This window comes from Gracilinanus agilis, chromosome 6, assembly GCF_016433145.1.
Source record: "Gracilinanus agilis isolate LMUSP501 chromosome 6, AgileGrace, whole genome shotgun sequence".
In the NCBI taxonomy this organism is placed as follows: domain Eukaryota; kingdom Metazoa; phylum Chordata; class Mammalia; order Didelphimorphia; family Didelphidae; genus Gracilinanus; species Gracilinanus agilis.
This window is the reverse complement of record NC_058135.1, coordinates 287,881,166-287,895,757: the sequence shown is the minus strand read 5'-3', so window position 1 is coordinate 287,895,757 and position 14,592 is coordinate 287,881,166. Positions and strand designations below refer to the sequence as shown.

General features: G+C 51.0%; 2 protein-coding genes across 11 annotated transcripts in view; both read left to right on the top strand.

The window, feature by feature from the left end:
• Window positions 1-451, top strand: part of CDC42BPG (CDC42 binding protein kinase gamma) — an 86,812-nt gene extending 86,361 nt beyond the window's left edge. The window contains exon 25 of the mRNA XM_044682024.1: window positions 408-451. Coding sequence (XP_044537959.1) covers window positions 408-451 — 44 coding nt within the window. The remainder of the gene's footprint in view (window positions 1-407) is intronic.
• A 71-nt stretch (window positions 452-522) lies between these two features.
• On the top strand, window positions 523-13,481 carry SF1 (splicing factor 1). 10 transcript variants are annotated; one of them, XM_044682135.1, is made up of 13 exons: window positions 523-654; window positions 3,276-3,351; window positions 6,467-6,619; window positions 6,818-6,907; window positions 7,376-7,559; window positions 8,033-8,148; window positions 8,651-8,758; window positions 9,984-10,164; window positions 10,419-10,692; window positions 11,085-11,144; window positions 11,274-11,450; window positions 12,048-12,252; window positions 12,700-13,481. In XM_044682135.1, the coding sequence occupies exons 1-13, from the start codon at window positions 573-575 to the stop codon at window positions 12,824-12,826; spliced, it is 1,833 nt and encodes a 610-aa protein (XP_044538070.1). In that variant the 5' UTR covers window positions 523-572; the 3' UTR covers window positions 12,827-13,481. The 10 variants fall into 10 exon arrangements, with proteins under 10 accessions (XP_044538070.1, XP_044538075.1, XP_044538076.1 ...); XM_044682140.1 differs by lacking the exon at window positions 12,048-12,252 and having other exon boundaries at window positions 11,090-11,144; XM_044682141.1 differs by lacking the exon at window positions 12,048-12,252.
• The last annotated feature ends 1,111 nt before the right edge of the window (window positions 13,482-14,592 follow it).

The window sequence follows — 14,592 nt, the reverse complement described above, 5'->3', positions numbered from 1 at the left end:
GGGTGGGGGTGGGCGCTGGGCGGGGGCGGGGATGGGGGTGGGGAGGGCAGCCCGGGCCCGGCGGAGGGGCGCGCCGCTATCGCGTGCGCGCGCGCCGTCCAAGCCGGGAAGCGGTCGACGGGCACGCGCAGCCCTCTGCGGGGCGGATGGGAGGGGGCAGGGTGGAAGTGCCGCGCGCACGCGCAGGCTGCCAGGGCCGGCCCCCGCCGGGCCTTCCTGATGCGCCTGCGCACCTTTGAAAGGAAATCGAAGTGGGGGGCAGGGGCATAGCTGGGCAGGTTAAACTGCAGCGCCCCCTGGCTGGCGGGCGGGCCCCCGAACCCCTGGTCATGCTGGGTAGGACCTTTGGTAGGATCCGTGGTCAAGGGGGAGGGCTCCTCACCATCCCTTGTTGTGGGGGTCCCCAGAAATGGGGGTGCAGGAGCTCCGTAGTGGCCCTGGGGAGGTCTGAGGCTCCTGGGCTGCCCTCTTCCCAGGTCTTCCTGGCAGCACGCCCTCTGTCTAATGCCTGCCCTTCCCCCTTAGATTTCCCAAACAAGAAGCGCAAGAGGAGCCGCTGGAACCAGGACACCATGGAACAGAAGACGGTGATTCCAGGAATGCCCACAGTCATCCCCCCTGGTCTGACTCGGGAACAGGAAAGAGCTTATATAGGTAAATAGAGGTTCTGCACACAGATGTACTGCCATGAGGCACCCAGTGGTAAAAGCTATGGCCTGCTGTGCCTGCTGAATGCTGCACCGATGTCTGCCCCATGAGTGCTGCCCAGTACAGTGGTTCTCTCCGAAAGGGCTGGGAGGGTGGAGGGCGGGGGGTGGGGAGGACATCCTGGGACAGAAGGCACTACTGCTTAGTCAACTGGGGGAGGAGGGTCTGGCCTCCGGGTCCAGGTTTCCAAGGGGCCCCATTGGGCAAGCACTTGTGGAGGTGAGTGGCCTTCCTTCTACCAGGAGGACTGTGCCCTTTCTTTCCCCAAGAAACACAGCAAAAACTATTGTGCGACCTGAGAAGGGCAGTAATGTCATGGGTGCTTAAAGGAAAACTTGGTGATGCTTTTATTTCTCTTCACGTTGGTTTCAAAAATGTAACCTTCCCATCAGCATCTGTTCTGGTTTGGTCTCTGGTACTGTTTTAAGCAGAGGCTTTTGTATTTGTTCACAAAGAACTTTGCTGGGAAAGGGATACTGCTTGGGAGTGGAGCTGAGGGTGAGGGGTTGGAAAAATGAAATGTTCTGTGGGCAGAGAAGGCTTTATAAATGTTAAGATGTTACCTCTGTACTGGGAATTAACTGTACCACATTGTAGTTGAAGTTAACCTTTAAATGACCTGTCTCTTTTTTCAATATAAGGTTTTAATTCAGAAATTGATATCTTTATTTGTAAAACTTGTACAGGGGTCTAAGAAAATTCAGTTAAAAAACTTATTTTTCATTAAGGAGGCTGTGTAAATCCTCCACAGGCTTCTGAGGCTGTGGCCTTAAACAAATCCAGAGGCCTTTTCAAGGCAGGCAGCAAAAGTGTTTTCCTGGGAAGGTACCACAGATTTCTATTTTCTGCCATTGTGAACCTGAGGATTTTGGGCACCCCACAATGGTGCAGATGATTCCAGGTGCAGGCCTTCTCATTGGCCTTGCTTACTCTGGGAAGTCTGCCCTCTAGTGGAGGACTGCCCTGGGAAACTTACGGAAATGGAAGAACCCTTATCTGTTGGAAAACAGCCCAGCGCTATCGACTCCTTTGTGATACCTAGGTCTCTGTGTTAATGGACAAAACCCCAGAGTTATTTACAGCAGCAATCAACTTAGAGTCAAAGGGCAGCCCAGGGTAGAACTTAGCTAACCCCAAACCACAGAACTTAAGACACGACCAACCACCGGCGGAGGGAATCGCATTAAAGTCATTAGTGTATTGGTCTTTATCCAGAAGACCAAGGGAAACTGGTGACTTAAATCTCCTGTAGCCACATCGCAGTAAGTAAATTGTCATGAAGGTGAGACTCACCTTGGCTGCTGAACCTGGGCTGTTTTTACTTCAAGACTTTTATATGGCAAAAGTGAAGAAAAACTAGGTACCTTCAGGTGGAGGTACATTAGGTCCCGTTCAATTCTAAGTTTGGTTAAGCCATTGCCCTTGGTTGCAGGGATGCCTAACAATGAGAACTCTCAGTTGGTTTAAAGGTAAGAAGTAGGTGATTATTCAAACACCTTTGGGGAAAATGGTCTTGTGTCCCTGGGTACTGCATATCTCATTATCTGAAATAAAGTAATGTCGCTCGGCGACACTGGTAGATTATTATCGTTATTATCATTACTATTATTATTATCATCATTATTACTATTGTGAAACCCTCACCTTCCTTTCTTCTATACAGCCTCAAATGTCGAGAACCAAGGTGGGGGGTCACATGTTACTTCTTTTTGCCCTTTTGTGCCTGTCCCCCTAAAAACTTTGTGGTAACAGTGATTTTAAAAACAAACAAAACACATTTCTTGCATCTGTGGCTATTGGTTTATTTATGTATATCGCCTGTCATCTAACCTTTGAATAGCAGGTATATATTGGCAGCTCATACCTAATATGGATGGGCCTGGTAGTATGAAATAGAATGTATTATGTGAGTTTTTGTACTGTAAGATGTTGAAGTGATAACCAGATTCTCTTAAGGGGATTTGGAAGGAGAATAAATAATGTCCAGTAGCATGATCCACATTGGAAAGGAAATGATATTTGCTCAACTGGTATCACTTTGGTATTCTTAATCTTGCCCTGTATTAATTGGTCCTCAACACAGACCACACTACTTGTTTTAATGGGAGAAAAGAAAGAACTTTGACCCCAAAGGGATGAATCTGGTGGGGGCATGGGATTTTGCTGACATCCGGGATTTATTTCTGTTACCAGTTGTAACAAGCCCTGGTCATTGGGACAGGTAAAGCAGAACCGTCTCCCTCCCCTCCCCAGGAATTGTTTGGTTGTCAGCCTTAGTCATGAATTTAGGCAGCCTTTACTGCTAACCCCTCTTCCAACAAACTGTTTGCTTCCCCATTGCTAACCTTCTCGGAAGAGAAAACTAGCTAGAGATGTAAGTGGAGTCCTGCCGATGTCCAGTAGCTGGTCGGTAGGTGGTTGGGGGTTTTCCTGAGTTTGCTCCCCGGGCAGTCGTCCCTTTCAAAGTCTCCAAGTTCTTCATGCTTTGATGTTGAGATTTGAGATGTTTTTTGGTAACATTGTCTTTTTTCCATCCTTTTTTTCTTTCCTAACCTGGTTTCTTCCAGTGCAACTACAGATAGAAGACCTGACTCGCAAACTGCGCACAGGAGACCTGGGCATCCCCCCTAACCCTGAGGACAGGTTGGGAAACAGTTTTAACCAGCTGACAGTAACGCTTTTACCTTTTTCTCAATACATTTTTGGTGGCAACATAATGTGTGTCAGTTCAATGAAATCCTGATAAGATGCCTTTGGTACTCTGACTCTTTGGGGGACTGAGATTTAAACACAACTCTTTAATCTATATTGGGTCAGTTAACAGTTAGAAATATGGATTGAAACTTAATTTGTAGCAAAACCAAAAGTCACAGGAAGTGGACAACTGGTTTCCAATTGGTAAGCGTGTAGATTCGAACCTGATACCCACAGGGAAAGTCAGGCGGCCACTTAACTTCCCTTTCAGAGCCTGCTTTGGCCATGAGCCCACGTAGCATCTTCCTCGCAGGTACACGGTGCAAGATTAATTAAGAATACATTTTTTTGTGCATCATTGAGGTTGAAGCAGCCCAGAGACTCAGCCTGGGTAGCTGATCACGCCAGTTTTCTGCTCATGGTTTTGAGATGGTTTTAAAGTCAGATGAGATTTCTAACCAACTTCCTTCACTGCCAGCTAATAGAATATTGCAGCTTTGGCCAATGCCTGGGGATGTTGGGAGGAGGGCCTAGGGTCTCTTTGAGTACAGCCCTAAACCGTTTTTTTGAAGGGGGCGACGGGGCCCTCACAAGCCAGCTGTGGTCACGTTGGTCTTTCAGCTCTCACAGTCTCGGACCGTTGCTCTGAGGGGACTTCACTTTTTTAACCAGTTGTTTTATTGGCTTGTTGATATTGGAATAGCTGCGATCTGGTTGTCCTAAGAGGAGGGCAAGAATCCCTCCATTTATACTCGATTTTCGGTTAGAGCATGCAGCACAATTGAACTCATTTTGCTTTAAAACTCAAGTTTTGTGTCTAATTTGTTTTTGGCTTTCATTACCCAATTAATGGTGCATTAAATCAGGAAGATGATGTAATGGGCCACAGGCCACTCACTCATGCATCTTTCTGCTGCCCCTTGTTTGCCAGGAAACAAATTCACTTCCTTCCTTCTCCACATTGACCCTGTAGTTTTACTTCTCCCATTCCATTTCATTAATTTTTCACTTGCAGTGTGCTAGGGGTGGGTTGGGCTGGTTTTTCCTTTTTTTTTTTCTCCCTTTTTTATGTTTTAATTTTTTTAGAGGGTTATGGATTTGAGGTAACAGACCACAAGTGTAGAGCGCCCTTTTGGCTTTTCCCCTTTAACAATGTGTTTACAGGTCATTAAGCCATTCTTGAAAAGATGAATTTTTAACAAACCCTTTGCCCCCTGGAGGAATTGAGTTAAAGTTAGTTTTATCTTATTGGCTACTTCTGGAGGTGAAGAAGTTGAGCCGCACTAACCGGTAGAAAACTAGTTATTGTTCTTCAGTGGTCACAGGAAGAGAAGGAATGGCTCTGAGGCACTTGAGTAGCCAGTTTGGTGTGAGGGCTGGAGACCCAGGCTCTGTCCCCACATGAGTCAGCCAGAATTGAGTACTCCTTACCCGAGAGAAGCAGGTGGGAATTTGGCCAGGGTGGTCTGATCTTACACACGGCAAACCTGAGTAGAGCCGAGTTTTTCCTTCCCCTCCCTCCCATTCATTTGGAGAGAGTGTATGGCCAAGGTTGGAGGCAAATCAATGCATGAATCAGTTTCCTATTTCTTAATAGAAGAATGCTTAAGAAGGTCTAACCTTGAAGCCACATACATAATGCAATTCCATTGCTGCTTAATTTGCACAGTTTAAATGGTTTATAAACCTCTTATAGCTTAAATGTGAGATATGGGGTAGGAGAATGACAATGGGGAGTCTTGTTTCCTACTGTTGACTTCTTGGATTGTGCCAACAGTTTATCCAGATGCTAGAAACGGAGGTGTCCTTTAGTCGTCATTAGTTATGAACAAACCTGACCTTTTATTCTATCGTGTGTCTAACAAACCTGTGGCGTGACATGGTTCCTTTAGGCTGAGAAGACAGTGGGAGCAGCCGGTTTCAGTCCTTGCTCTCCAGCTAGGCAAGGCAAGGCAAGGTCCTCTCAACTCAAACCAAGGGTGGAGGAGTCTTGGCTACTTCCAGGATGGTTTTTGATAACCTGATCCACATGCTCTCTTCCCTTCTTGCAGCTGCTACTAAATTGTCATTCACAATGTTAAGCTCTGGTCCTTTTTATAACCATACTCAAAATTCTAGGAGTGTAACCTCTTTTTTTTTTTTTTTTTTTTATCACCGCAAAAACAGCTGTGGTAAACTGACCTTTTTATAATTGGTATTTTTTTACTTGTAGCAACAGCATTTTACTCTTTTAAAAAAGAGAACGAATCTGCTTTGCTTTCTGGGCTTGTAAACCCCTGGGGGAGAACGAGACGGGCTTTCCCCAACCTCGCTGTTTGCAGGCTCAGACCCTAGGCAGGTGTTTGACCAAATCTGCATTTGCAGCCTCTTCTAGAAGCTGCATTACCATTTTAACGTTTTTCTCTACTCAGACTCCCCAACCTCTAACCCTTAAACAGCCAGAAAACAGGTTGACTCGTGGGCCTTTGACGCAGCCTGCCAGGACATTGATGGAAAAGCAGCCGCGAAGCCTTGAACCATCTCTCTCCATTGTGGCAGCCCCGTAGCTGCGGTAGCCTAAAGATTTAATAATAATCATAGTTTCCATTATTAAATAATAAATAGTTGTGCTGTTTTGGGGGTACAGGCATTCTTCTCTCCCTAGTAGAGCACAAGGTTTCTAAGAATATTTAAATTTGGCTTCCTGGCTCATTGCATTGTATGTAACATTCAGACCAATTCAAGTTTTTTCTCAATTAAACAATTTATATTGTCCCCCTCCCCCCAGGGTGAGAGTGTGGCTGAGATCCACAATTATTATTGCCCCCAGCATCCCCACCAAGGATAGAACTATTTTTTCCTCTTGTCCCCTTTCCTCTTCTCTCACCCCCCACCCCCTATTGTTATAAGCCAGCTTACGCCTCCCCATTGCACACTATATTGAATAGCACACGTTATGGTCGGTTCCTCCGAAGAGAGTGGTATTTAGGGTCTGAGAGGTAGGGGGGGTCCAGGGGAAGACTTATTGTAGTCCTGATGGGACGGGCCAAGGGGTGGAGAGTTGAAGCCACGCTGTTTCCCACAGGTCTCCTTCCCCTGAGCCCATTTATAATAGCGAGGGGAAGCGACTCAACACCAGGGAGTTTCGGACCCGGAAGAAGCTGGAGGAAGAAAGACACAACCTCATCACTGAGATGGTGGCACTCAACCCTGACTTCAAACCACCAGCAGATTACAAGTGAGGGAGGGAAGGGTTAGAACCTCATTTGGCTCCTGGGGCCTATTTGCTTTGTTTGCCCTTCCATCCAGAGTGGGAGAGGATCCCAGGTCTGGAGGTGGCCTGTCTCTAAGGAGAAGATCACTGACTGAAGGCTCTGGGGAAGATGGGTTGGGACACTCCAAAGCTGAACACTCAAGAGACTGTTGTCTTGTGTAGACCTCCAGCAACCCGGGTAAGCGACAAGGTGATGATCCCGCAAGATGAATATCCAGAGATCAACTTTGTGGGGCTCCTGATTGGACCCAGGTGAGTGAGGGGTAGTGAAAAATCGTGCAAAGTAGCAAAAAGATGCTGCTTTTTCTAATCATTTCATAGGAGGAAAACCCTTGAGCTGGTCTAGCTTTCCCATTTTACCCCCAAAGAAATCCATTTCTTCAGGACATGGGGCTTGATCTGAAATCACATGGGTTGGGGTCAGTTCTTCCTCATCACTGCTTAACCTGTTCTTTGGTGCCTACCCTTTGTCTTAGCAAGTTTTTAAACCCTTGCCTTCTGTTTTAGAATCAGTACTAAAGCAGAAGAGTGGTAAGAGTTGGGCAGTGGAAGTTAAGTGACTTGTTTAGGGGTGGTCACACAACAAGCGTCCAAGGCCAGATTTGTACCCAGAACCCTCCCCATCTCTAAGCCTGACTCGCAACATGCTGAAACACCTAGCTTCCCTCATCCTTTGCCTTGTAATGACTCACCTTTGAGTCATTTGCATGTCACTTATAGGGGCAACACTTTGAAGAATATCGAGAAAGAGTGCAATGCCAAGATCATGATCCGGGGGAAAGGGTCAGTGAAGGAAGGCAAGGTTGGGCGCAAAGATGGACAGATGCTGCCAGGGGAGGATGAGCCCCTCCATGCCCTAGTAACTGCCAATACCATGGAGAATGTCAAAAAGGCAGTAGAGCAGGTAAGCGAATAGGAGCAAGTTTTTGTCAAGTCTTTTTATTGTTGGCTTGGCCTCCCATCATCTTTGTGGACCTTTCAACCCTATCATTGAACTAGAAGGAAGGTGGAGGCAGGCTAATTGTTTTCGTTTTCACTACACATATTTCAAATTTTTGTTACTTTATTCTTTCCATTTACAGCATAGACATGCTCCTATACACTTTGTGTTTTTGTATTATTTTCTTAAAGCTTGGTAATATTCTCCCCATATGTTGCTATTATTAATTTCAACTCTGCCCATTCCCCATGTATTTGGGTATCTTCTTTTTTTCTTTCTCTGAGTTTTTTGCTCTTCGAAAAAGCAGTGGCTTACATTTGGCCAAGGTGGACCTCCCTTTGGGCTGTATCTGGAGATCTAGGTGTTCACTTGAAAGTCATTCTTATGTTGATCTATCCCATTTTTACCACTTGACTCCTTGACCCCTATATTCCTAGATTCGGAACATTCTGAAACAGGGCATTGAAACCCCAGAGGACCAGAACGACCTCCGGAAGATGCAGTTGCGGGAGTTAGCCCGCTTGAATGGCACTCTCCGGGAGGACGACAACAGGTATGGGGAGCATTCTTTGGTAACCTCATTCCGGAGAAGCTGCAGAAGTGGCCTGGGGCCTTGGACTTGACCAACTTTCTTTCTTTTCTTTTTTAACTTTTAGAATATTTTTCCACAGTTACATGATTCACGTTCTTTCTCTTCTCCCTCCCCTAGTAGCCCATGTATATTTCCACTGGGTTTTACGTGTGTCATTGATCAAGACCTATTTCCATAGTATTAAAAGTTGCGCTGGGGTGGTTGTTTGGAGTCCACATCCCCAATCATGTCTGCATCAACTCGTGTTCAAGCAGTTGTTTTTCTTCTGCGTTTCTCCTCCCACAGTTCTTCCTCTGAATGTGGGTAACGTTCTTTTCCATAAGTCCCTCAGAGTTGTCCTGACTCATTGCATTCGATTTTACCACAGTGTATCGTCTCTGTGTACAATGTTCCTCCGGCTCTGCTCCTTTCACTCTCCATCAATTCCTGGAGGTCCTTCCAGTTGACCAACTTTTCTTGACAGGATTTTAAGACCGTGGCAGAGCTCTGAGACCCGCAGCATTACAAATACCACCGTCTGCACCAAATGTGGAGGGGCTGGCCACATTGCTTCTGACTGCAAATTCCAAAGGTGGGGCCCTGCCAATGGTAACTATTAGCATTTATGTAGTGCCCACTGAGCTTGACAAATATTACCTCATCTGATCCTCACAACTAAAATGCTATTAAATAAATAGAGGCAGTTTAAGGTTAGGCCAAAGCAACAACTAGTTGAAACAGGTCTTTGAATTGTCCTGTATGTGAGTCTACTTGGCTCTAGTTTTATTTTATTTTATTTTCTGATTTGGTCTTTACAATAACCCTGGGGGGGTAGGAATAATTATTATCCTCACTTTGCTCCTCTATAGAGCTGGAGGAGTAAACTGACTTAACCAGTCAGTTAGTTTGGTGACTGGAACTCAGGACGTCAGACTTCTCCTCTGATTCTCTTTCCTCTCTGTTTTTAATTTAATTCAATTTTTTAATTTAAAAATTTTTTATTTTGAATATCTTCCCATAGTTACATGTTTCATATTCTTTCCCTCTACCCCAAATCCCCCTTTTAGCTCTAGTTTTAAAATTGAGTGATGGGGGCATTCAGGATGGTGAACTTCTGGGAGAAAGATCCAGAGCTTTTATTCTGGTCATTTCTGTGGACCTGAGAACTAGACTTCTCTTAAGATTCAGTATCTGCATCAGTACCCAAATCTGTTCCTTGTCTGCTACTTGGAACCAGTTTCTCGAACCAGAGGTTCTGAAACTCAATGTAAATGATTGCAAAATACTTTTGAACTTGAATTTTTTTCAAGGCTGTCATTAACACTGACTTTCTGAATTTACTGGCAACAAATTTAGAACTAGCTTGATACCTCCCTTCCCATACACGACTCTCTAAGACTGCTCTTTGAGCAGCCCCTGCTGAGGAGGGGCCCATCCTTGCTATAACTGCTCCTTTATTAAAACAAAACAAAACAAAAAAAAAAAAACCTGATGAGTTACCTGTAAAAAGCAAAGGCAAGTTTGGACTTCTTCCTAGTCCTGTAGTGTTCATCCTTAGAGGAAGACCCCTAGATTTAAGAGAGGATCTCTTCATTTGTAAAATGCCTACATGATCTAGAAGTCTCCTTTTCCATGAATTTCTGGCACATTTGATAGAGCCATTTGTCCCATGTGGGTCAGGTTGTCACACCAACGAAGCTGAGCCCAGCTCTGGTTGACTTCACCTCTCTGGGGCCCTGACATCTGCCAGCTTCGGGAGGTCCTTCCTAGGCCCCTCAGTCCATGGCATATTGAGGAAACTGCTTTTTTTCTTCCAGGCCTGGTGACCCACAGTCAGCCCAGGACAAAGCCCGCATGGATAAAGAATATCTGTCCCTCATGGCGGAGTTGGGCGAAGCTCCCGTCCCGGCTTCTGCAGGCTCTGCCTCTGGGCCTGCTGCCACCCCCTTGGCCAGCGCGCCTCGACCTGCTGCCCCAGCCAACAACCCGCCACCGCCGGTGAGTGTCGGGCGCCCTCCTTCTGGCTTGGTTGCTCTTCCCTTTACGTAGGTGGCAACTTGAGCTGGGACTTTGGGTCGACGGGTAGTACGGTCCCTTGGGCAACATTGTTCTCCCAGATCGCCGGGTCATTTTAAGGGATCGTTGGAGGCCCTTTGGCCCTCGGTTTGGGGTCCAGCCGCGCGCTGTGAGAGAACAATGTTGCCGTCAGCGAACACAGGCCGAGGGCATTGACGGGAAATGCTCTCACGTAGTCTCTCATGTCCACCACCCAGAGCCGCCCGCCTTGGATGAACTCCGGCCCCTCGGAGAATCGTCCCTACCACGGAATGCACGGTGGAGGACCTGGTGGCCCCGGAGGTGGACCTCACAACTTTCCCCATCCACTGCCCAGCCTAACGGGTGGGCACGGCGGTCATCCTATGCAGCACAACCCTAATGGGCCCCCACCTCCCTGGATGCAGCCGCCACCACCACCGATGAACCAGGGGCCCCACCCACCTGGGCACCATGGCCCTCCTCCAATGGGTAAGTAAGTGTCAGACCAGAAACCTTGGGGATTTGGGGTAGGCCGGGGGGTCGTGCCAGGCCACTGTGAGGGTCTAGAGCAGCTCTTGAAGTGACTGGACTAGGAGGCTGGAGGGGGTGTGCTCTTGGCATTCCAAGGGCCTGGCGCTGGGCAGGAGGGAGCGCGGCTCCCATTTGGTCATGGGGAGCTGATCCCTGGGTGGGGAGGGGAAGGGATCAGCTCTTCTAGCAGGCCGGACGTCGGGGTTGTCGTGGGCCTTTTGGACCCTCTTCTGGACTCGCTGCGATCCTGGGCTGTGGCTGTGGCTATGGCTGAGGGCTGGGCTGGGGCGGGGAGTCTCCTCTGGCCAGTGCAAATGTCCTGCTAAGTCCCTGCTCTTCCTTCCATCAAGATCAGTACCTGGGAAGTACGCCTGTGGGCTCTGGGGTCTATCGCCTACATCAAGGAAAAGGTAACGGAGCTGGGCGTCAGCATGGGGGGGTACCCCCCCCTCGTGTGGGCACTCACCTCCCCTGCCTCGGGACCCGTGAGCGACGGCCGTGCGCCCCGGGCTCACCCGCGCCTTCCTCGTGCCCCGCAGGTATGATGCCGCCTCCGCCTATGGGCATGATGCCGCCGCCGCCGCCTCCCAGTGGGCAGCCCCCACCCCCTCCCTCTGGCCCTCTTCCCCCATGGCAGCAGCAGCAGCAGCAGCCTCCGCCTCCCCCGCCGCCCAGCAGCAGTATGGCTTCCAGTACCCCCTTGCCATGGCAGCAAAGTGAGTAGAGGCTTCCTGGTCGCGGGGCCATGGGCGGGGGGCGGCACCGGTCATCCGGGATCTGGGGCTGGGGGCCGGGGCTGCAGCTGAGAGCGGGCGGGCACCCGAGGACGGAGGCTCTGTGATGGCTGATGTGGCGTGACTCTGGTGTGGCCGGTGTGGGGGCCGGCCAGGACGGCCCCCGAGAGAGGGGGGTGTCGGTGCATGGACCGTGGCCGGGGAAGCGAAGGGGCCGGGCGGCCTGAGGGCCGGGGGCGGCGTCAGAGCGACTGGTCTGGAGGTCGAGAGTGCCATTTGGTGGTGGCGACGGGCTGGAAAGGGTGTCAGGGCTGGTTCTCGTGTGTTCCCGCAGCCCTTACTGGGGCCTTGGTGACGAGGGGCTTTTCTGTGAAGCCCCAGAGACCTTTAGGCCGACCCCGGGTACATCCTGCCCGCCCCCCGCCACTCCCCTTCCCCCAGGACAGCCTCCCCGCCCTGATAGAACGCATGCCGAGCGAGGAGCAGGCGCCCCCTGGCCCCCCCGTCCCGAGCCGGCAGCCGCAGAGAGCCGCGGTGTGCCCCCCGCGCGTGTGACCTTGGGCTTCTTTACCACCCCAGATACGACGACTACCACCACGAGCGCTGGCACAGGGTCCATCCCGCCATGGCAACAGCAGCAGGCGGCTGCCGCAGCTTCTCCAGGAGCCCCTCAGATGCAAGGCAACCCCACTATGGTGCCCCTGCCCCCCGGGGTCCAGCCGCCTCTGCCGCCCGGGGCCCCCCCCCCTCCGCCGCCGCCGCCACCTGGTTCCGCCGGCATGATGTACGCCCCGCCCCCTCCTCCTCCGCCTCCCATGGACCCTTCTAACTTTGTCACCATGATGGGCATGGGGGTGGCGGGCATGCCGCCCTTCGGGATGCCTCCAGCTCCCCCACCGCCTCCACCACAGAACTAGACTTGATTTTTTTTAAGAAAATATAGATATTATATATATATTCTATATATATAATTGGTCTCGTTAAAACACACGCCGAACCTCACCATATGGAGCCAGACATTGGGACGCACGCATGTTGTGTGTGTGTGCACGCACAGGGCTGGGCTGTGCCAGGGAGCCTGTCCCGGGCCTCCGAGGACTCGCTCGGGAGCAGGCAGGTGGTAGTAGGGGCGCCAGCTTGGGCTCTCCTGGCGCCCCGTAGCATCGAGTCTCTTCTTGTCTTCTCTCTCCTCCCCCAACTCCCCTTGCCCCTCCCCAAACGGGGCCGCCAGGATCCGTCCCCGCGGCGGTGGCCCGCGCCATGCGACTGAGGACTTTCCGCGCCCATTGGTGACCCTTCCGGGGAGACAGCCTCAGCAGCGCCCCTGGTGGACGGGATGGTTCGGCAAGGCAGCCTGACTTATTTGGTGGACCGAAGCGGAACCCGCTGGCTCCATATCGTGAATTTTATTCATTGTTTCTCTGCCTTTCCTTCGTACTTTCTTTTCTCTTCCTTTCCTCAGACTCCGTCCAAGGAGACGCTCTCCCCGGGCTTCCGCTGCAGTTAGGCCCCCTCCTTCCTCCCAGTCCCCCGATTCTTGGCTTTCCGCAGCGGAGGGAGCAAATGGAGCTTTGTACAGCCCCTCGGGCCCTCGAGGGGGGCTGGGTAGAAGGGGCATCGGGCCCAGGGTCAGGCTCCTCTCTCTCTCCGTGGCTCATTGGGGAAGAAGTTGGGGGCCCCGGCCCGGAGAGGGGCACAGCAGGGCTTCCCCCTGCTGGCAATACCAGCACTCACTCTCCCCCCAGCCACCCGGCCTCTGGTCCCATTTGCTCCTCCTGCTGACAGAATGTCTTTCTTCATTTTATTTTAGTCCCAAATGTCTGAATGTTTTGTGGTGGGGGGGGAGGGTCCCCCCTCTGCTCCCTCCCTCCCTCCCCCTCCCTTTTCATGGAGTGATTATGTTGACAATGATGTGTAAAGCGCGCTCTCCTCACCGCTTTCTCTGCAGAGATTTCTTTTGGCCTTTTATTTGGTGTACAATAAAACTGCATTAAAAGGGGGATGTTCCATTGAGTGAGAGAGCAGCGTGGCTTTCTGGGCCTTGTCTTCTTGCCTCTGCTTTGGTGTGTTCCATAACCTGCCCCACCACCACTCCCCCCCCTTGGGGCCAAGCCGCCCATTAAAGGCCCTCCCTGGGGCCCGCAGCCCCAGGTTTGGGATTTATGGTCTCAGGCAGGCGGCCACCCACCTGCCAAGCCCCTGGGACCTGGGGCGACTTGAGCCTTCGAAAGGTCAAGCTAGCTAATCCAGCCTGGCGCACACAGGGCGGCTAAAATTAACTCTGCCAAGTGGCTGCTGCTCGTGGTGGCCTGGGCAGAGTGGAAAGGCAGCGCGCACCCCCCTGGGGAGCATCAGGTTCCCCAAACCTTCAGAATGGGATCCACCCATTCTGAACCCCCTGAAACCCATCGGTCTGGGCTCACATGTAGGGTGATGAGTGTCCTTCCCGGGAATGACGGGCAGCCCTGTAGATGATCCCTTTGGGGCAGGGTTCTGGGCAGGCCTGGGCCTTCCTGGTGTCTTCCTTCCTTTGACTGCCCTGAAAGGGGGTGGACATCGTCCAGAGCCAGAAATGCTTACTCCAGAGTTTACCATGTCAAGGGCAGGTGGGGGCAGGTGGGGGCGAGGGCTTCCAAAGCTTCCTTCTCTTAGACTCGAGCTCCTTGTCCCCCTCCTCCCTTGCTTTCCCTGATGGGCTCATATTGGGTGGAGAGCGGGGTTAATTGGCTCTTTGAAGCCTGGAAGAGACTGATCTGTGCTGTGTGAGTTTGAGAATTAGTCCCATTATTGGCTTGATCACAGCCCAGCTCCATGGGGAGAGCCGCACTCCTGGGTTTACTCCCTAGCTAGCTGCCCTCCAGGATCCATCCGGTGACTAATGAGCGGCTCTACCCCAAGCCAGGGAATGGAGAAACCGAGGCTCCCTGAGGAAGTACCAAGATGAGGCTGAGCTTTTCTCCACACCAGTCCTCCCTACAGTGAGATTCTGGGAGAACCGCCTTCCCTTCCCTCCTCGCCCCTGGCGGTGGAGCTCGGAACTCCACGGTCAGGAAAAAGCTGGGCACTGGGGAAAGGTCACAGGGAACCTGACAGGCTGCTTAGCTTGGGGCTCCTTTTACCACGG

Bases quoted from the DNA above. Each gene is read 5' to 3' on its own strand.
- SF1 (XM_044682134.1), top strand. From the start codon at position 573: ATGGAACAGAAGACGGTGATTCCAGGAATGCCCACAGTCATCCCCCCT. The intron at 11,145-11,273 runs GTAACGGAGCTG...CGTGCCCCGCAG, and splicing joins TCGCCTACATCAAGGAAAAG to GTATGATGCCGCCTCCGCCT. The intron at 11,451-12,047 runs GTGAGTAGAGGC...TTACCACCCCAG, and splicing joins CCCCTTGCCATGGCAGCAAA to ATACGACGACTACCACCACG.